At 41.2% G+C, this 23106-nt stretch overlaps 2 protein-coding genes across 19 annotated transcripts in view; one reads left to right on the top strand and one right to left on the bottom strand.

The window, feature by feature from the left end:
* dst (dystonin) overlaps nucleotides 1–10085 on the bottom strand; it is a 136352-nt gene extending 126267 nt beyond the window's left edge. For 11 of the 18 annotated variants that reach the window (XM_048269229.1, XM_048269234.1, XM_048269231.1 and 8 more), the window contains exons 1-4: nucleotides 9792–10085; nucleotides 9411–9442; nucleotides 8888–9076; nucleotides 6804–7017 (exon numbers count right to left, since the gene is read on the bottom strand). In XM_048269229.1, the coding sequence (XP_048125186.1) occupies nucleotides 6804–7017; nucleotides 8888–9076; nucleotides 9411–9442; nucleotides 9792–9972 (616 nt within the window). In that variant the 5' untranslated portion in view covers nucleotides 9973–10085. Of the gene's footprint in view, nucleotides 1–5228; nucleotides 5377–6803; nucleotides 7018–7335; nucleotides 7618–8887; nucleotides 9077–9410; nucleotides 9443–9791 lie in introns of those variants that run through there. The other 7 variants (XM_048269235.1, XM_048269236.1, XM_048269239.1 and 4 more) reach the window with 4 other exon arrangements.
* Nucleotides 10086–13938: 3853 nt separating this feature from the next.
* On the top strand, nucleotides 13939–22029 carry pcgf6 (polycomb group ring finger 6). The gene is made up of 10 exons (XM_048270574.1): nucleotides 13939–14259; nucleotides 14770–14869; nucleotides 15062–15158; nucleotides 15334–15389; nucleotides 15498–15557; nucleotides 15659–15776; nucleotides 16815–16842; nucleotides 17069–17167; nucleotides 19478–19564; nucleotides 21130–22029. Exons 1-10 carry the CDS (start codon nucleotides 14158–14160, stop codon nucleotides 21172–21174), a joined length of 792 nt encoding a protein of 263 aa, XP_048126531.1. The 5' UTR covers nucleotides 13939–14157; the 3' UTR covers nucleotides 21175–22029.
* The last annotated feature ends 1077 nt before the right edge of the window (nucleotides 22030–23106 follow it).

The following is a 23106-nucleotide window of genomic DNA, read 5'->3' as shown; positions in this document are numbered from 1 at the left end:
GTGAAAGAACGGCTATTCTAGAGTAAGAATCCACATGGAAAGAAATAATGTCCTGAAATGCCTGACCACACCCCAGGAAGAGCCCAGACAGACCACAACAGCGCCGGCACATCCTCTTAGCACAGCCATGTTCTACATGCAACGTGAAACAGGCTAACCCCTGATCTTAAGAGACATCTGACCAGTCACTTTCTCAAATATCGACAACAGATACAATCATGGATGGAGCAGTACAGTACTAATGGCAGATTCAACCCTAATGGGCATTAGATACACTATTGGCAGGCTGGGCAGCCGTGTGTTTGCTAATAGAGCCAGTAGACAGCGCTAATGGTAAGGGATAATTCCAAAGGGGAGGAGGACAATGTGGTCATAACAAAGCACAGACAGTCTGGATGATAAGAGAAGGCCCTGTAGATAAATAGATGCAACATGCATTGTTTAGTATAAAATGCACATATTTAATTATTAAATTAAATGCAGGTGTTGACACACAGGTGATTGAAAAAAAAATAGAATTTTAAATTCAGAATACCACTTTGGATTAAAAACTTTATTAGTATCAGACTAGCAGGGAGGAGATAGGAACAGGAAATTAAAAAAGAAATTTGCTGATCATCAACTACGATGACACCTGTGCTCCCACAGTAGCTTAGCAACCTATAAACAATAACAAACCTTTAAAAACAACTAAAGGAGGGCCTATCCCTTCCTTAGCCTTGGAAAACAAGTCAGCAAAATATTACATAAACCTGTGGGCATAGGTCATGTGAATGATCAGCTACGGTCCAGCTTTCTGCTCTGGTGTCTTGACGTACACCAACAGAGCCATGCTAGCCTAGAACTGCTTGGCCCATCGCTGGTTTGCAATTACAAGTTCTATTTGTAGGATATTACGGCAGCGTTTATGCCCAGTTAAAAACAGCAGCTTCTACATCTACCCAAGGAAAATAAAGAAAACAACCAAAAACAACAAGATAATATAGGGGTGCGATTTTGAAATAGCCTATTCTTTTTTTTACTAAGCTGAATACAGCGTTTTCCTTGGAAAGCAGCCCCAAATCCCTGGTTGCATCACAATACTTGGTTCTGAAGTCGAGTTGTCTGGATGTCAAGTCTGGTGTCTGCTTTGGGCAAATACTGGAGCCTTTCCATTCACTTTCAAAAGTAAGGATTGACACCATTAAGATCACATATAGCAAATATTGAAATTTCAATAAAACTATCACTGCTGACTGAGAGAATATCCCAATTCTACAAACTGATAGACTATGGTTGGTTCCCATTTTATTGACAAGATGCCCTAAAACCCACACTGAACTAATCAACTGAATTATTGTGGAATCAGTGCTGTTGCTGACTTGCATACTAGGCATTTTCAGGCCCCCATTAGTCAGAAAAATATTTGAAATAGCAATGCAGTGAGATTAAGATAATCTTTCCCAGGGAAAAACAATAAACAACGTTCTTTTCACAAACACCACACAAACTGATAGCAGTGAGCTAGCACAGCTAGACTGACCCTTGGAGCTAAGGTGAAGACCCTGAGTTCAACATACCATCCCTGTAACACATGCAAATAATAGTCATTTGTCCTATTTTGTTAGCCTCCAGATCCCCAAAGTAGCCAGCCCCTGGGCACACTTGATGTTTTACTACACAATGGTTGGAATTCAGTACAAAAAAAACCCCTCTTGACATAGTAGAAAGGACAGCCAATCAATCCACTGAGAAAAATGAGACACACACACACCTCTAATAAATCTTATGGCTTTCTCAGCAACCGTAGGGGATCTACTGTTTGAAAAACCACAAAGCCTTACATAATTTATCCCCTTGGCCTGTCAAGAAGCTTTTCTAGAACAATGTGGTCCCATACATCCCGCGTCCTGCGCAGTGCCCGTTGTGTATGTGTGGAGAGCTCAAATTTACCAACTAATTGTGTAGTAGGGTATACCTCAGTCTAGTTCAAAGCAACAGGATTAACGCTTTTTTTTAACAGAAACTGGTTTAGGCCTTAGAAATGTTTGGAACAGCTGAACATGAACACACTGCCCCATAGCCAACTCTGGTTGCTTGTGTGTAATTAGTGGTAACACCTAATTAGTTGGGTATTGTTGACATTCTTGCATCTGGAGGAGGGTAGGGAATATGAGTGGAGTGGAGTGGGGCTAAGAAAATTCTCATGTACTCTAGATTATGTGTGTGCTTCCTTGTACCCTCAAACCTGATAGTGTCTACAAAGCCATGTATTCTTAGCCACTGAACTGACCGTTTTCCAGTGTTTTAAAAAAAAAAAAAAAAAAAACTGTAGGTAAGTATTCCTGTGACCTGTAGGGTGACAATTTATGCCCAATATCCACCATGAGTGGAACACACAGTGGCAACAGGTTGATCATTCTTGGTGACAGTGACAATGCTGTGGTAGTGATCACCAACCTTTTATCAGTTACAGATTGACCACAGCTTTGTGCAACACCAGACGATCAGGAAGCCTGTCTCTGTTTGTTAAAACAGAATGTTTCCTCTCGAAGGCAAAGGGCCGGTCTAAGGATGGTTCCGTGAGTCTGGCCCTTTGTCCAGGGCCTTAAGTTCTGATAGCCCTCGGCTTCCCAAGCTTCCTCCGCTGCTATGGGCCTGGTGGGCTGACAGACCCTGTCCTTTCAGCGGACGGAGAAACCGTTATGGACAGTAAATGCTGGACGCCTACTCTAAAGAGCTTTTGTTGGGAGAACAGCGTCTGTACTGTCTCAGCAGTACTGAAAATCACTTTCAGGAATGCTTCATGACAAAGATATTAATTCTTTTTCTTCTGTTTTGCTCAGATTTTTTCCAAAGTCTCAAGGTCTCTTTGGGTAGTTTCAAACAGTAGGGGAAGGTCCGGGGAATTTAGACTATACACATCCTTCATCTGACACATGTAAATCTGCAACCAGAACACCAAATAAGTCTAGAAATCGAGACAGAGAGATGGTGTCAAGATCTTACTTACCCCGTACCCAGCACTGGAATGTGGATGTCGTCACAAGAAGGTCACCTAACCTCGCACACACCAATGCTAGCACCACACCTGTGCTGTTTCAACATACAGTGTGTTTAAGTAGAGGGAGGTTCACTGGCCTTACATTGCTGATGCTTCGGTGTGGTATAACAGAGCACACAAGAAAATAATCAGTTCTCAGTTACTGGGCCTTTTTGTGTCTGTTTACCTTAAAGTGTCTATTCAAAACAACCAACGCTTTTTCATCAATGAAAAAAGATACAATCAGACATCATTTGAAAAACGATGTTGTATGACTCTGTGATTAATAATTGAATAACGGTGACACAATAACAGTTCCAAACCCAGACAATGGCATATTGCACTACATGAATATTTAACGCAAACTCAAGATCACATGACCATGATGCCCCTCTCCATGGACACAGTGAATATTTTCATGGATCATAACGTGACAAAAATCATGACTATCTTCTTTATGAAGAAAAGATCCAATCTTTTTCTTATCCAATAAAATTAAGTAAAACCCTTCATTGTGATTTATTGCTGGTTTATTAGTGTTTTTTCTTCTTAACTACATAAACAATAATACAAAAAATATTTTCCATTCGCAATGACAGTGACTTCATGTCACAAGGACAGCATCAGTTAGCAACACATTGGCCTCTCTATGATGAACAACAGATCCTACAGACTGCTGAGCAGTTCCCGATTTGGGGCCAACATTAGCTTGCCCTACAGCATAGTTTTTAAGTATGAAAGAATCCTTTTCATTACTTTCAAAACAACCAGCCTACCTCAAAGCTTGGGGGCTAAAGATGTGACTTCCCCACGCGGAGCACACCATATATTTTTTAACTAATAACATGTCTATAGCATATCCAGAAATCCAGAAATCCCAAATATTCTAAACTAAAATGAAGTTATCATAAAATGATGAATGTAGATAGGCAGCATCAGAGATCATTGGTAGTGAATATGGAGAGTAAGACAAATAATTATCGGGAAGAACAATGCCATGAATTCTAACCAATAACCCAAATATATAAAACCTTTTGTGATTCAGTGTCTGGAGGTCACAGCTTCCAAGTGACACTACATCATGTGATCCCAGTGGATTTTTGTCCACGGTGGAGCGCCTGGCCGCAGCTGACAGCCCCTTATTTATGATGCTCAGCAGCTGGATGAAAATCTAATTTTGTGCTCTTGCTGAAGACAATGTAAAAAGAGAGAGTAACACTAGCCAAGCATTTTTCCCCAACAGTACTTGAGCAATGGCATGTTACAGGGCAGGGGCAACAACCCCTCCGTCCCCTCTACCTCTGTCATCCATTCTCATTAACCATTTACCAGTAAGCAGAAACAACCCAGTCTTGGAGATTAAGTAGAACAACAAAATGAATTTCACATCATATGCCACGGTTTGATTTTCAGACACGTCTGCTCGGACACTGATTGATTAAAATACATTGTCAGTGCTGAGGAGATGATGAAAAATGGCTTCTGCAGTCTCCCCTGTAATAAATTAGCTGGCAGTAAGCCATTTAACTGGAAGACAGGATGGGCATAGTGCACAGAAGAGGATACTCCAGGGATTGATGTAAATTGAAGCTGATCCTTTGGAGGAGTAATATGGAGCCCTTGTGCCTTACTGTAAGGCTGCCTGTCAAATAAAGACAATATCACTGTTCATCTGCAAGAACTATGGTCCACCATTATGGAAACCATTCTATTGTCCCATGTAGGCTATCTTATGAAAGTGTAAAGGTTGTGATATTATGCTACACTAAACTGAAATAATGGATCAGATCAAAGATCAAATTAGAGGACCCCAAATTACAACAATGCTAGAATACAGTTCAGATGATGATGTCACCATGTCATCCCCTGGCAGCCTACGGCCTGCGCCTCCACAAACGAAGAGCCACAGACAGAACGTTACACAGCTGTACAACAGTTACAGTCCTTCATACACTAGCGACCTACACATCCCATGGTATGCTATGGTTGACAGTAGCTGTCAGGCGAATTAAACAAGTGAGACGGTTACACCCAAGCGAGTAACATTGCGACCTCCTCACTCTCCCTTGTGTTTCCACCACACGCTGTTGCTGTCAAACATTCTGTTGCTGGAATGACAGAGCTATTTAGGGCAAGTCAGATAGCCAAATATTCACTTAGCAGAACTAGAATTCATAAAACCCAGTGTGGGTGCAAATTCGGTTACCTTTGTACTTCTCGAGGACATCCTCATAAGCTTGGAGATATTCCTTTTCGTCAACTAGCACATACCCCGCCGGTGTGTAGTGAGCCATGACCGGGGCGGTGGAGGTTGGTCACTCCGTAGCAGCATATAGGCGAGCCTCAAGTGGTGGCCGACAGAGCCGGAGTGATTTGCGCTGTTGTTCCACGAAAGGAAACGCCCAAACGTCGCTACCCCCCTCCCATGTCAAGCGCACATCCAATGGGCGAGACTTCCTCTCCGGTTTCATGAGAAAATCTCGGCTGTGCGCTCGGTCTGGGAGGAACAACCGACCACCTAATGAATACCATCCCATATCGAGCGGTTGGGTCCGAGTACTCACACCCCTCCCAGTGTCCGTTTCTTTAAGTGAATACATAATTATGTCTTCGATTAGCCTACCATGATGCCAACACAACCAAAGTATACATATAATTTATTTTAGGGTAGCCTACCCTCGTCAAATGTACAGACCACCACGAAAAGTCACTGATGAAGTGCTAGAGTTTTTATTTTCCAAAATAACTGAATGAAACAATTCCAGTTGCCATCATAAAAAAGAACTACTGGTAATAAACATGAAGGGGTTTCTAAATGTGGGTGCGTAATGATTCGGTCGTCTACTCGCATTCAACAATTTAAAAGCACTTATTGTTCAACCTAGTCTCAATGCCCAGTGATGTTAGAAACGTTAAAAAAAGAAAGTAATCGTTTTTATTTCCAATAATTGCTTGTCAATGAATTTGCCGGCTACCCACGTGCCAAAGCACACCAGCAGGGTTTCTGCTCGTGTCCTAAAACTAGACCGTTTCTATTCAATTCCGAACCGCGATGGCGCTGTAGTGCACAACTGGGGCAACAATGCATAACAAAAAAAAACAGAAGGCCAGAGGAAAGCGAAATGTCTATTCTTCTAGGCAATATGCGTGGGTTATGCCTATATCAGACATAGTGTGGATATAGTTTAATTGATAAGTTAAAAAAAATCCGACATAGCTACAGTAGGCTATATTATGAGCCAACTGAAATCTGGCGAGTAATGACTAATACTGACACGACCCTTAATGTCATTATGGCTTAATGGCACAACACATGGCTTTAACGTGCGCGGTATATTTTCAAAACAGAAAACCCTGGATAACTGGAGCCACACATGTCACAATAAGGCATTGGTTCCAGAGGCTGTGCCATAGCTTAACATTTAAACATGCCTTGACATTAAGACCATATCCTAAAATAACACCAGATACATGCTGTTTTTCTGATGTTTACAGAATGGCCAACAAAACGCGTTCTTTGCACACGAAGAGAATCAAAACAAAAACGTTACCAACACAACTGGTGGCATCGCTCCACCATAGACAGGCGTGATGCTGCTTGGTCCACAATGGGTGGACAAATATGCTGGGTGTTAGCCTACAGCCTATAATGCATCTGGATTTCTCCTTCCAGCAAAATGGGATGCCTTTTGTGTCTGCATCACATAGTTGACATAATATTACACCCGTATAATGGTGGTAGGTTAAATTACGCAATAAATAACAAAAAATGCTTTCTTACCAGCAATCCGGAGCACCGCTCTTTCGGCTGGATCCAGTATGGATCCTCCCTGAATTTTTCGCTTAGAGCGTTCATGTCTGGGTAAATTCCACGGTAAAGTGTCCCCGGGTGCTGGTGAGACAGACCCAGACTTCAGACTGTAATCATCATCATCCGAAAAATCCGCCGATGAAGACATAGAACAACGAAACGATGCGTTCCCCGAACCGGAGCTCTGTAAAACAATGGGCGAGACAGTGTTATACACCTACCGTTCTGTGATGATCAAAACATGGGAGCAGTCATGAATGAAGGCAACAATATAGGTGACAATAAGGCAGTTTTTCTTACATGGCACATAGGCTAAACACGGCTAGGGCTACGTTTCGTAAGATAATGGAAAACAGGACACCAGTCGTGACACTTGAGCAACACGATCAACACACAAGCCCAAAATGATCTCTAATTTACAATAAAAAAGGCTGAACCTGCGATGCCATGGGCGCATAAAGCAATTGCATCTGGCTCCCCCGCCAGGACATAAAACACTTACCGCTGTATACATGGTCCCGAGCAGACACACAGAAATCCTTGTTTTCCTTTGCTATTTACATATAGCGTTGCGATGTCATTTTAACAGAACCACACCCTTCTGACGGTATAGCCTACTGCCCTGATCTTGGGTATCACAGTGTGATTCCTGATGCCTTGAATGATGTCAAACCCCAAGAGAAAGTGAACAGATTGGATCAGAGAGAGCGCCCTACGATGTGGGGGCAGTGGCATGGTACCGCGTCATCTTCCCTGGGATAGCGAAATGAAAGCCGGACGGAAACCGAAGCTCTGTAGTCTGGAAATCGCTATCAAAACCTCAGACAGGCGGTGTTACAGCGCCATCATGGTGGCCACATGCGAATGCGCCTCGTTCCAGCTAGGTATCTTTTGTTACCAGTCATCGGCACAGGCAATGTGAGTGCAAAGGTATATCCAGCCTATTGAATTAGAAACCCGAGTCTGGTATGCTAGCCTACTATAATTAAGAATACCAGAAATGGTAATTTCATGCATGCTATTTAAGAGATGATGAGAGGTGTGGTGAGGCCGGATGAAGTTTGCATGTAACACTTTAACCAGTTACAGAAAATATTACATTGTAGCCAAAAAAGTCAAGGCCACACAGACATTGGTACATTTTAAAAAGGAGTGGAGCAGACTAAATGTTTTTTTTTATCAATCCAGTCGAGTTGCAATACCACTGAGACACTAAATGCATCATTTGTATCAGTTGTATGACTCAAGTTTGTGTAGAAGTAGGCTACAGACCTTGAAACACTCAAAGGTATGAGATATTTGTCGAGTTAACAGAACAGCTAATGTGGAACTTTTAGTTCATCTGAATCCAGTATGTAACACTAAGATCAAAACTGACACCTGATTTGTGTTATATGTTATATGTTATATGTGTAAGTTCATGACAAATAGGCTATATTTAATAAATGAGTGTTGGCATTTTGGATTTAGGTTTTGGATTTATAATGTGCATTATGTAAGACATCAAGCCCTCAACAAAGTGCTGAAAACAACTTCCTGAGCTTAAAGGCCATGTGGTCTTACAATGGTCTAAATCTTAAGAGCTGACCATAGCGGATGAGGACACACCCAAATCCACACAACACACACAATTAGGCCTACCTTCCCTACATCCTGTTTTTTCATTTTCATGTTCAAACATTTGCTAACTTTTCATCAGTGTATCAAATTCTCTAATTCACTGGAAAGTGGAATACATAACCAAGGCTATACATCTCAAAGTCAAGTAGCCTTGGCCTATACTCACATTTTAGATTTTTTAATTCCATCCTCTATTTAAAAAGTAAGAGCTGTGTAGCCATACATATTATGTGCGTGCTTCCTGAAAGTTAATTAATTATCATTATTTAATTACCACGTTTTTTCCATGTAATATTGATAAGTGATTTTTAAATTATGTATGCAGTGGTTTCCCCCTTTAATAGGACTACTAATGATGTGATTGTCATTTATGTTTTATGTTCATATGGTATACCCAAAGTTTATTTCAGACGTATGATAGAGAGAATACCTACGGGCTTACGTGTTGGAGTGACCTGAATAGACTGATAAAATTCAGGCTGGACTCTTTTCTTCACTTTACGTTTTCTCAATGTAGGAGTTGAGTCTGGCTCACTCTCGACTATGTCAACAAGAGGCTTGGTCTCTTCCGACACACGCGCTCTGGCATTCCGCCTGGCATGACGTGGGCTATGCCGAAAGCCCTGTATCCGATGAGGCGGCGGGAGGGGCATGGTGAATTTGTGAAGAAAAACAAAACAATACTTCAGTCACAAGAATAGACACATTTTTTCTGGGTCATTCAAAGTTGTTTTAAGTACATGTCATGATTTAACACTTTTGCATGATACACAATTAAAAACTGATCATACCTGCGCAATGCGTAATTCACAGTGCCCAAAGAAGTCAAAGAATGGCGTAACAATGTAACTACAATGCGCTAAGTTAAAAAAGGGCCATTAATGACTCCCCAAAACGCCACAACTCATGCAAAAGAAATTACTTACAATGACCTTGACGGATAAGAGATGGATTTACCTCAGATCGAAAATGATGTGTTCGGAAACCAGCTGCCAGAATGAATGACATATGTTGTAATATTTAATATGTAGGGAAAGCAACAGCACAAAAGTATTCTGTATATTACGAAAATGCTAATAGAGGGTGAGGCGTGTCACTTACATGTATTACAATTGATAAAAGAGTAATCTGACACTTGTCATCATAGCTAGCCTACATTCTTCATGGTCCATATGGCCAGAAAGATGGATACGCAGCTAAAATTGCCACTGATAGTAACAATGATTACGCATGTTTCCAGCCCAAAAATATAGGCTACATATGTTAGCATATGTTAACATTGAAATGATATTTCCCCTGAGGATTAAAGCAGGATTAGATGAGGTGTCGACTACTTACCACGACTCCTTGAGCGCCCTGAAAGCACAGATTTTATAGGATGCTTTCCGCTACGAAGCCTGCGATGCCAGCAGCAGAAGAACAAGATTGTCGCGACGGTTCCCAGTAAAAGCAGCAGTAATATCAAGACACATTGGATGCTTAATGGTCTCAGTAAAACTAGAAAAGCCGCAGCGATCATCGCGATGCAGACCAGCCCCACCTGCACTCATTCGCGCACACGTCTCCGTTTTGACCTAAATGCTAAAATATATCATGCTAGCGGGGGATTTGTAGCAGATGAGTTCCCTACATGCAGCCTAGCTGAAGCTATATTGATTTCAACAATGTGAGGAAACAACCCATGACTCAGCAAGACACCCGTTTTACAGCACATGCAGGGGGGGTGGGGGGCGAGCATCTGCAACTAAGCAAGACAGCAGCGAGAGGAGACAGTATTTAAAGGTGTCGGAACACAACCAAGAACCAACTAAGAGGCATTAGTCTCTAGATTCCACATATCTCTCTATACGTTCTGCGTGGCTAATGAGTCCATAGCGCAATCAGTGCTCTAGGCTTGAATAATTTAGTCTGGAGACAAACATCCTCTTTCTTGCTCTCTCTACCTCTTTCTATCTCTCTCTCTCACGCTCTCTCTCTCTCTCACACACACACACTCTATTCCTCCAGTGACTCTCTGTCTACCTCTAAAAAAGTTCACCTATGCTACTGGAGGTAGGATCCCCTTGGGGATCAATAAAGTATCTATCTATCTATCTATCTATCTATCTAAAGCCTAAATGCCCAGGCAAGATATAACTGGTAGCAGTGTAACTGTGAGGTGAGGAATGCATGAATGTAAAATGTGCCAGAACAATATAGCATCCCACTTTATCATTATGACATTTAAAGCAACGTGTAGAAGGTCACAATTTTAACACAAGTGCCACCATGCAGTTGATACTTCACATCACAACCACCTCATATGGCTGGCTGTGGATCAACACTGACTGGGTGGTTACATAACACTTCGTCATCAGAGATTCTGAATAGTGATGACAATGATACGGGTGGTGGCAATCTGCTAATAAAGAATAGGAAGCAATGTTTGCCTAAGGTAAGGGTCCCCACTAACAACATGAAATACATTAGACCTTAAACTCAGGCTTCTCTGCTTTCATCATTCATGCTTCACTTAAGGGAAGAGGATAGATAGACTTCTCCAAATAGTCTGTCTGCCTCTCCACCCTCTCCATGTTTGGGTACTGTTTGGGTACTGTCTGTCCACTAGACACTTTTTACCACTGTCTTACTGCCTCACTGTTTGCGTGCTATATTAGCACATATGCATAACCCCTCCCTCCCTCCCACAGCCGGATTGTGCCACACTTATACCTTTTCTTAATATAGTTTTATATATATAAAATTATATATTTTTTATATATTACCTTGCCTACTCTCTTATATGTCCATATTTATTTTATGCTGGTCTCTAGACTTTATTCTTGCACTGTTGCACTGTTGGACTTACTCATTTGCACCATCACCATGACACTCACTCACACAGAGCACCTTACCTTACTATGCACAGAGAATTACAGGCTCAGTCCCTGCCTCAGTCATTGCAAGCACCTCATGATTAATCACCCACTATGTGGATACTGTTTTTAGACTTTAGATTTTGTGTTATTTAGTATAATTTGTATTTTAGTATATTCTTTATCTTCTACTGTCCTTATTGCTTAGCAGTGTTTTTTTTATATTATATACTTTTAATTACTTTTTTCTGCTGTTAGTGAATGTGTGTGTGATGTCTGTATGCTACTGAGACCTTGAATTTCCCCTTGGGGATCAATAAAGTATCTATCTATCTATCTATCTATCTATCTATCTATCTATCTATCTATCTATCTATCTATCATCAGGCCTGAGCAGTCTATAATGTGAAATTCAAGGAGAAATGGCTGGGTACCGGGTGTGAGGATGTAACAGGTTCTAAACTGTATTCAAGGTTCTTGAAAACCAGTGAAGATTATTCCTGCTTTGCATTGTTGACCTTCAGAATCAGAATCGACTTTATTGGTCAGGTTTGCGTAAACAAACAAGGAATTTGACTCCGACTCTTTGCTCTCAAAGTACAACACACTTAACATATAAGAATAAAAATAAAAACTATAAAAAGAGTAAAAGAATAAAAATAGAACAGTAAGAATAGAACGATGGGCAGTAGAATGTGGCTATAAGAATAAATACAGTATGTACATTTGCAAATAAATAAATAGACACTATGGGTGATATAGGGTAACGCAATGTGCCTGTCAAGGTTGCCAAGTCGTGGACACCTCAACAGACACAGGCAAGATGCAATATACAGTTGAAAAGAGGGTGGGAATAGTGCAATATCAGTATAGACTGAGGTTTAAGATTAAATATACTGTAAATATAGTGCAAGGCAGTTCAGTGCAATGATAATGTATTAATAACAATACTGTAACTGTAAGGTTGAAGTACACATGAGGTAGATGAGCAGAACAGTTTTGAGTGACTTTGTTTAGTGTAAGGGTTGGGGCTGTTTCTGAGTTTCAGTCTACACTTTAGAGAAACAGGGATTTATTTGTAGTGATACTCTTTTTTCTGATAAAAGACCATCTTGTGACATGAAAAAAATATGGACCCTTTCAAGAGAGTTCCATTATCAGCATCATAGTTGGCCCCACAAGACTTCCTTTTTAACATTCCATATGTTATCTTAATGCAGAGGAAGTAGATTGGGGCCCAAATAGAACGTTCAAGCATTGTTTTTGTTTTTTATTGTTGAAAGGGTCTATTGTATGGTGCCTTGAGGAACTCAAAATAGATGAGAAATGTAAAAAATATAAGACATTTTGATGACATTGTGTTTCATAGTAAAGTTTCATAGATTCTAACTGCCCTATTCTGTCATGGATTTTGCATGACATGGGAACATTGGACAATTTTTAATGTACTCCATGTTGGCAACTGACAAATATCTTATTTGCAGACGACACTGGACTCATCCATGATGGTGGTGGGCTGATGCAGGAAGAACATCTATGAAATGAACAAAATTGGATTTTTGGAGACACTCTTCAGCACTGCTCCTCCTCACAGTGCCCAACACCCCAGTTTTAACCACAGGGACTTTAAGGTTTTTAAGAAATTAGCATTTTCTAAGACCTTAAATGGGAGTCTGACATCGACTCCATCCTCCATTTACCTTCTGCAACTGCTGACGTAGTAGTTTATAACTGGAGCTGCTGATTCCAGTTCTTCTAATCTAGTGTGCACTGAGCTCCTCCATTTCAGTCTAGTTCGGGGTAACCATGAATCAAGACAGAAACAGACTGTAACACACAGTTAAAACTGACTGAGGCTTCCCTACACTCCTCAAGAACTAGGACGAACGCAGGGACGATCATCAACGACTCCCACACATCCTGGATACAACCTGGACAGGCGTTAAAACCTCATATGCCAATTAAGACAACAAGACGCAGCTTCTGTCCTATCACCATCACCCTCATAAACAGCTGACCATATTGACACTAGTGTCGTCACAGAGTTACCACATTCAGCATCACATCTACAATTACTGTATTGCACATATAGTCCCTCATCACATTTCAGCCCCTTTCACGATGCACAATATTATTATTTGCACTCCTATGGCACTTTTAAGTAGTTTTTTTCTTTTAGAAAGCAATCTATTTCTTGCTTGTTGTGTTTGCCCGTAGGGTATAGGTTATGCTATTGTCTTGTCTACATTGTCTAATTAGACTACTGTGTGTGTGTGTGTGTGTGTGTGTGTGTGTGTGTGTGTGTGTGTGTGTGTGAACATAGGCCTAGCATTATGGTAGATAAAAACCGATACTGATTCTGATATACTGGGACCACAATGTAGCCTAAAATCCGCGAAACTCGTTCTAAAAAGAGGTTGTCTTACAGCCAAATTACCAGACTTTCACCAATAGCCTATGTCAATAACATGTCAATAAAAACTCTGGGGCAAACATCCATCCTTTGAGAGGATTCTTTTTTTAGATTGCTGGTGTGCCTACATACGTCTGACCTGCAGGAGGCGGTATTAACACGTGAAATCATGGAAGTGTTCTGAAACAGTGAAACTAATCGAAGAAGTAGGAAAACAAGGAACGTGAGCGCGCCGAAAAGACAGCAGCTGTTTTGAGGACCCAAACGACTTATTTTGCAGTGTGGATTATGGTGCTGATCTTTTAGAGAAAGTATTGTATTATTTGTAATAACACAAGTAATTAGAAGAACAGCTTACGACACGGTAGAAGGCTTATAAAAAGCAACCGGGAACCTAGTTCTGCGAACAAAATAGGAAGTCAAGTTAAGATAAGATATGGAAGACGGTTTAGAGAATGCAAATGACCACATTTCTAAAACTAACGTTTCTGACAGCAACATGATGGGTCCATCAGATGAAGATACCACTGACGACGAGGTTTGTCAGCACACTGGTTTCTTTCCCAGTGGTTCTTTTTACACTTTCTCGCATAAAGTCGAGGGTAGTGTTAACCCAATGTTGGCGCTCTACAACAGGTATACTAACGTTACATCGCTACAGTCAACGTTAGCTAGTTCGTCAACGTTAGCTAACGTATCTGATGTGGACAGTAACATTAATTCACTGTCATTCAATGCTTTTTTGCAAGTCGTATAACGTTACTCAACCTAATTTCTTTATTGTGAAAACGTGTGTCGTGCACCTCACAACCAGTGATGACAACCGACTACTGTAACGTGTTAAAATCAGTTTAAAAGTTGCTTGGACACAAGCAAAATTAGTAACGTCGACGTTAGCAACGTTAACGTTAGCTGGCTTACTGGTATGGCCACTACCGCACGTACATGTAGCTATTTAGCCTAGCTGAAGCGGACGCTTGTAAGTCGATGGCATTAGTTTATAGTGTGTTCCTATCCATAATGTGTGTGTTTTATGCTTTCCTTCTAGCGTGCATTACCCCTCAGGGACTTCTATCCCTATATTCGTTGTTCCCTTTGCAACGGTTTCCTCATCGATGCCACTACCATAACAGAATGTTTACACACATGTGAGTTTCTTACAGTCTTTCACACAAATAATGTTTAGGTGTGGATTAAGAAATCAGAATAAGAATCCTTAACAATGATTATTGTAAGAACTCAATTGCACCGGATTGTATTAGGGATACATTACAATATATAATGTAAGTGTTGAATCGTTGATGTTTATACTCTTGTTGTGACAATTTATGTCTTTTCAGTTTGCAAGAGTTGCATTGTGAAATACTTCTTCTACAGCAACAGATGTCCAAATTGTGCCATTGTTGTACATCAGACACAGCCATTGTATAATATCAGGTATTCATTTTCATGTGCATGCTGCTAGTACATGATGACAACCTTGATACTATTGATCATCAGTTGAAATGCACATAATGCTGGTGCATGTTTGTTTGTGACTGTAATTGATGTAATATCCATAACCCATGCTGCTTTTCTGACATCATTCTTGTTTTCCTCTGCATTCCCTCAGGCCAGACAGACAGCTGCAAGATATTGTTTACAAGATGGTTCCCCATCTGGAAGAACGTATGTTTCTATCATTAGAATAAAGAACATTGCAAATTATTTCTGCACATCATGTTTTTATTCATTGTATTTCCAATTGATGTGATATTGTTTAATTTCATGTGTCAGAGGAAAGAAAACGGATGGTTGCATTCTACAAAGAAAGAGGACTGGAAATTCCTAAGACATGTAAGGCGGTTGATGTTTTGTTATTTTTATTTTTAAAATCATTTTGGGTAAATTATAGCTTTAAATAGCTTTAAATTCTGGATGTGTAATCAATCCTGTAGTTGCAGTCCAATCTGCAGCCCAAGCCAAGGTGCAGAAAGCTCAGAAAGACCCTATGCCCCATCCTGTGTTTACCATCCCGCCTGAACTGGATGTCTCGCTGGTGCTGGAGTTTGTGGGGTGAGTGCAATTCCTTTGTATGATGTGTTTCGACCATAGGCTGTATAAAGAAGGTTCCGACTCTGTGTGTTGTGTATTGAGATGTATTGTCATCTTGGTGTAAGTTATTCTAGTAACTCAATAATGGGTAGCACAGACTTCACTAGTCGTAGAATCGCTGTAATGTTCAGATTGCGTTACTTGCTTTCTTGTGATCAGGAGTCTTAACGTTGTTTGTGTTCAAACTATACAACTGATCTGCGAAAGGGGTGTACATATTACACAATCTCAGTAAAAATCCCAGACAACTCTGTCTTCTCATCAAGCTACTGTACATTTGTCACAGGAAAGCACCTGTGCAAAAAGTGTCCTGGTGAATGGCACCCAGTGACCCAGTGTTGTGGGGGAATGAAACATATTTTGGTAGTGGTAGGGCTATGGTTGAATGTGAATTCCATTTAACCAGGGTTACAGTTTTAACCTTTTCAAGTCCACAATTTTGCTAGTGGCAAAATGGAAATAGTCCGATATTGAGGTAGAATTGCAAATCATTTTGCTCATTCAAAGATGTAACATCTTACTAAGCTTTGTCATAACACACAAATCTTTGCTGACCTGATCATTGTAGTGATTCTTCTATTCAGATACATTAAAATATCCATCAGCCAGAGACGGTTAAGCTTTATCAACAGTCTCTGGCTTAGGTTGGTGATAACAGGTGAACTGGTAATGCAAACAAGTTATCAAGAATTTCCTTGCAGATTGTTTTTGTTCAGAAGATGGGAAGGATAGTGGTTATAAAGTTTCAGTGGAGTTCTGGTGTAGAATTAATTTAATTTAATTTAATTTAGTTTAGCTCAGTTTATCTATACTATATTCATATTAGTACCTGATATATAGTAATATTTTCCCCACTGGGTGGTCTTTCATAGTATTCAACATTGCACACCATGTAATAATTTAGTATTATTGTAATAGAATGAAAATGACAAAATTGATAATGTAATCATATTCCTATGCATGTAGTGAAATAATTGCCTGGGTGGTGTTTTTTTACAGGGCAGAGGAAGGCATTGGGGATTACAAGGTAAATCCAGAGGGATTTATTCACATGGGTATTTCTGGGACTAGTTTTTGAATTAATGTCATTCATGACAGAAATAGTTTAAAGTGAATTATTGGCTCATTAAACTGTATCATGGTGACTAAAATTTGTCAAATAGTTAATTTTACAATATGTGCCAGACATGACAGTTTCCCATGAGCATGTATATGCAGTTGTGCAGTGCTGATGAGTGCTATGTTGTTCCCAGCCCCTGGAGAGGAAGTATGTGCGCGTGTCGGGGGAAGCCACTATCCGCCACGTAGAACTCTTCATCAGGCGGAAGATGGAGCTGACACCGAGCTGCCAGGTAGAGTCCACACACACACACGCATGCACACATACACACACATACTGTATACACACGCACACACACACATACACACACACGCTTCCAAATACACTTACCTTGATAGGAGTCCACTCACTGACATAAACACGGCTTGGATTAGTTATCAGAGACCCCAGGCAGTAGTTCTCTCTCAAGATAAAGATACCGGTAGTTCAATTGTGATGTGTGCCTGTGTGTGGAAAACGTTAAAGGAAGAATATTTTGATTTGATTTTTTATTTTTCGTGCTGAAATGGAGAATGGCAACTGGTGACTGTGTCTGGTGTCTCTTAAACAATAACATAACTGCCTTTGTTTTCCTCTATGAAATGAGCAGTCCTTCAAGGTTTGTCTTCTCTCCCCACAACATTGTTCACTAGCTGACTCCACCTGAATTCCACTGGGCTGTGAACCAGCTGATGCAAGATCATTCTCCTGGGTAGAGAGAGAGAGAGAGAGAGAATAGGGGGCTTGTGACTGTTTACAGCTTTGTTTTGCTCACATTGCTTTAGACTGCTGTGATTGGACAACAGGATCTCAGGGTATTCTTGCGGTCTGTTTTTCTCTATGTGACCTGAAAAACATGCATGGTTTTTCTGCTATTAGATAGACAGGTGGGGTCTTTGACTATGCCAGCCACATTCCTGCTTCCAATGATTATAATGATAATCATACTCATAATCATAACTATAGGCATAACTGTAGTTGTTGTTTATCCAGGAGCGGATGTCACACAGGTGTTGAGAGTTTAAATTGGGTTGACCGGGTTGGGTTGCGTTTTAATGTAGACCTGAATGTCAGTAAAAATCGATGCTATGTTGTCTGATTATATGTCAAAGTGGGAGCATACTTATATATGGGCCTGAGCACTGACCCCTGTGGGACACAGCATGTTACTTTGCTCTCATCGGATCTTGAGCGCCCCAATGGCACGGCTTCTCCATGCAGCCTGAATGGTCTGCTGGCTTTTTGATGACTGCCAGTGCTAAATCTGACTGAAAGCCTACAGCCTTAGCCTGAGAACCTAAACTTCAATGAAATGAAGGCTACCATACACAGGCGTCTTATGTTTTGGTTGATATTTTGAATTAAGTGCTCTTAAAATAATGATATGATCCCGGAAAATTGTCAGCGTGGGCTCATTGCGTGTTTCCTTGTTAGATGGTCAAACTTGGATTAGAGGCTTAAGCTAATTTCCCCCCTCTCTTTCTTTCTGTCTGTGTGTCTGTCGCTCACCAGTCTTTAGTGAGGGCTGATCTGAGAGTGCCACACGCAAAATGTCGGATTGCCAGACAAGAGGGAAGGGGAGGGGTTGAGAAGGGAGGGGAGCAGCCATGAGTCAGCAAAGGAGAAGGGCAAGGCCGGTGGGGGCGACGGGGGCATGGAGTGTCCGGATGATGAGAGGTGACAAGCAAAAACGAGTGAGCAAGAAAGGGGAAAGTGTTGTAGTTAATGCCTGAAGAGTATTTTGTCTGTGTGTGTGCGCAAGTGTGCCAGTGGGAGGAATATGTATGGAGACTGACTGGGCATTACGCTTTTGTGTGTGTGTGTGTGTGTGTGTGTGTGCGTGCGTGTGTGCGTGTTTGTCTGTTGAAGCGAGCTGGGTGTGTCTATGCAGTGGGAATAAGGGGATGCTCAAATAGTCACGCAGTAGAAACCCAGAAGGTACACAATTTAAAAAATTTTTTCTTTCTTTTTTTCTTTCTGCTTGAGTGACTAGCTGTGTGCTAGTTATCACTTTATTGTTAAACAAATGAGGAAGCATGATTACAGTGTTTTTGCTTACTTTTCATCATTCATTTGCCCATTTTCATCTGACAGCATCAACATAACTTTTAACTAATGCCCCCCATTCAAGCTTTACTCAAAAGACTACAATCTTTCAAGAATCTTTCCCAAATCTTGTCAAAGTTGTTTGGTGTAAGGAGGCCATTAGGTGCTCAGAGGAGTTGATTAAAGCGCTATATAAATGCAGTCCATTTACCATTTGACTTGCTCTGCCACAGCTCCTGGCTGCTGAGCCATGCTAAAGAGCACAGCTCGCTAGCTCGCTCTCTGTAACCATTTTAGCTTGAGCCCGTCACTGCTTCACCCTTGGCCTAATTAAAGATTAAGGATAGCACAGCAGTGCATTAGAGAGAGGAGGCTATTATGTCTGACCACCTGGGAAATCTTTGAGTATATCTCAGCATATAAATTATATGAGTACTTTTGTTTGATTTGTTTTTATGTTTTTGTGTGTGTGCGTGCATGTCTAAAAAGCTCTGCTATCATGTGTATCTCCCTGCAGGTGGACGTGGTGTGTGGAGAGCAGCTCCTGGAACGCTGTCGATCTCTCAGGGAAGTGCGCAGCAGTGTGGGACAGGACGCCCTGCAGGTGTATAAATACACACACACACACACACACACACACACACACATGCACACAGGGACTCAAGAGCACTCCAGGTTTTCCACTAGTGCTGAAATGAGACGATAAACCACAATAAAACTACCGTATTGTACTGTAAGACGCACCAGTCAAAGAATGTGTCATGAAGAGGAAAAAAACATATATATATATATATATAAATATATATATATTGCACCGGAGTCGCAGGACCAGCCAAACTAGGAAAAAAAGTGACTTATAGTCCAGAATGGTAGAGAACGCAAGAGCTGTTATCTTAATTTTGATGTGGAATAAGATCACAGAGGGAAATGGCAACCTCTGAAACACTCTCATACCTGCCACGTGAACAGCTTTTTAACACAAGGACAGAAAATAAAATCTCTTGACATCAGCTGTCAAACATGATTCTATTTTTTAAAAAGTCTAATGTTTCAGTGCATTGCATTCAAGAATGTGGGAATATGTACCAAAGAGAGAGAGAGAGAGAGAGAGACTCCCTACGAAGCAATTTTCTAGGAACGGAAGTGCAGGTAGCCTTTGTTCCTTTAGGTTGGTCCCTTGAGCATCTTAATTCAGATGGAAATTGACAATGGCTCTGCAGCCTATGACTCAGCTCCTCTGGGTTGGATGGGATTTTCCAGTCCACTGCCTGTCTCTCCGTTCACATTATCAAGCCGCCGGGCTTTACTGGTACCCAATTTCATGTTCAGCCACTATTCCTCTCCCCTTTCGTCTTTGGATTAGTGTGAGTGGCTTTTTGAGGATTGTGTGGTGTTCTATTTGGTCACGGTGGCTGACCGATAGTTCAGTTCTTTCAGAGTGGTTCAGAGTCTTTTGTTTAGAGTGTACATTTTTTTTTATGCCCAGTGTACTCCGGCTGTCCCAGCCATGACGTCAGCGTTACTCCTGTGGGAGAGACAGAGGTCTGGCTCAGAGGTGTGTTTCCTAGCGACAAAAGGGAGTCAACCCCTCTGCTTCTGAATCACATTCAGTTCCTTTGTGTCGGATCTGAGATTAGGGACTGAACCCAAAAGGAGCTTTTTTGGCTCCAGACATGATGCATGAGAATACAGACGTGGAATGTGGTTAGTTTGCGTCTTATTCTTGTTTTTACACCACCAAACATTTACTGAAGCCTGTTAAAGGCTGGTTTTAAGAGACACGGTTCTATCCTTGCATCGTGTGGGCCAGGCATTTTGAAGAAACCAGTTGATTGGGATCAAAGGTCGACAGTGACCGGCAGGGCCTCTGTCTGTCTGCAAGCTGATTAGTGATTCCTGTGGGTCAGTTCGAGGGATAGGACATTCAGGGAGATCCCACATGTTGGCTCTCACAAAAGACATTCTCTGGGATAGAGATGGTGTATGAGGTGATGCACACTGCTGTATACAGAGACTACATGGGGTTTATTTTGACTGTGTATATATATAATAGTTGCGAATCATGTACCCACTTAACTAGAAATGAACCCCGAATTGAGTGAAGTATGTACTGTATATGACAATCTACAGAACCTAACCCTCTTGTTTTCCTCCATTTGTTCCACAAAGGACGGCTTGCTGGTTCTTCACTTTGGAATCGTGCTATCAGACTAAATGGAGGATGAAGCGGCCATACCCTGCGGTCACTGTGAAACTCAGCTAACCTCGGAAATGAAATCTGTGACACAGAGACTCAGGACACAAAGCCTCTGCAGTTCTATGCAATGCCTTATTGGGGTTCGTTTAAGTAAACTTCCTCTCTTTCAATGCCAGCCTGTATGCTCTTGCACAAACCCCTATTACTGTAATGGAAGGGCTTTCAGCCAGGTCTGGTTTGTGTTGCTGTTTTTTTTTTTGTAAACTAAAGGGCTCATATCCACAAATCCAGTACCTCTGTGCACAAAGGAAACAAGGGCTTAAAGTCTGAAATGACTTTTCTTCCTGCTGTTGCCATGATTTGTTTTGTAAAGGTGACTTGTCTGCAAGAATAATTTTGGTGAAGGGTTGCTGCTTATCTCTTATGAAGGGCTCTGATATTAATCAACATTTTCTGTGAGAGTGGAAGGATAAAGTTAAGTTTAAGTTAGCTGTTTGCTCTCTGGGGTTGCTGTGGTGTGTGTGTGTGTGTGTGTGTGTGTGTGTGTGTGTGTGTGTGTGTGTATTAGGAACCTCATAAGAAATGGTTTTGCTTTTAACAACCAGCTTTACGTCTCGTCATTAACTGCTGTTATTATTTCTAAAATTGAATGCTCCTTTGTCCTCTGAGTTTGGTTTTCAATCAACTGCTGTGAGTCTATCTTAACCCTCAAATATGAAACCAAAAATAAGTCTAATTTGTGACATTTCACATGCATAACAGAGATATCATAATTTTTCAATTGTGTGATCTTTTGTATTTACACTGTGATATATTCCACTACCAGATGTCACTTTGTACACTGGTAACAGCATTAAAAAACCTGTTTTTCACCTCGAGATGTCATTTAATTTGTTGCGAACCCTATCGCTTTTTCTGTGATTTGGATGGACACTGGGTTAAATGATCATTTGAGGGCTATTGATCATGAATGGCTTCTTTAGCATGTTCAACTTCAATCTCTGTGTGAATGCCCACTGGCACGTTCTCCTTGTGAGTAATTACCCTATTTAGTGTATGGAGGGTTATCCTCTTAAGAGCAAGGCTGGTGGATGAGTCACTTCAAGAGATATTTCTATCTTAAGGCCGGTAAGAGTTGGACCGGAATCCGTCTGAACCAACGTCTCGCCATCACGGGACGACAAAAGTGTGAAAACAGGGTAGAAAAGGAGCTGTGAAGAGAGGTGAAGCATGACTGAAGAGGGGGAGACAGAGAAGGACAGATTCAGACAGCAGATCCGGAACCACTGAGGATTTTGCCTGTGGATGAAAAGGGTATCCACGGTAACGGCCGCACAGTCCCAGGAGATTGCTTATCTGCAGAGCTAAAATTAACAGTCCCTTTGACTGACGTTCGCTTCGTCGACTCAGTAGTGACCGTTTCTTCCAGCAGTGCTGTGGCTTTTTTTTTTCATACAGACCTTCCACCTCATACAGGAATAATGAAAGTACAGGAATGTGCTATGAATTGGCAGATATGAAGATCACATTTTTGTTATCGCTTTAAAATTCAGTGAGCATATTGACCTGATGAAGTGGTCATTTCCTCTCCCTTCACACGTCTCAGCGTTTCTGTATCTTGGGCAAATGATTGTACCTGATTCCTCCTGATGCAGGAACATGACAGATATTCCTACAATAAAACTCACAGCTGCTGTTGAGCTAGTTGGGCCATTTTGCAATTAATGATTTCACCTTTAAAGGTCAGTTGAGACAGGGTCGATGGCAGACCCTTCAGCTCCTGCCTGGATCTGCATTGGTCAGCTGTGTAGAACGAAGCAGGAATCAATCATATCTTTTGCAATCTTATCAGCTGTCTAGAGAGATTGCTGACAGAGGGCCATGGCTTGCAGGGGGCTTCATTAGAATAAAAAAGTCCCCCTCTCACTGGAACGAGGATCATTTCAAAT

The sequence above is a fragment of the Alosa alosa genome, chromosome 18 (assembly GCF_017589495.1).
Source record: "Alosa alosa isolate M-15738 ecotype Scorff River chromosome 18, AALO_Geno_1.1, whole genome shotgun sequence".
Classification (NCBI taxonomy): domain Eukaryota; kingdom Metazoa; phylum Chordata; class Actinopteri; order Clupeiformes; family Clupeidae; genus Alosa; species Alosa alosa.
The sequence above is the reverse complement of the archived record's forward strand: the minus strand, read 5'-3'. Positions and strand labels throughout refer to the sequence as shown.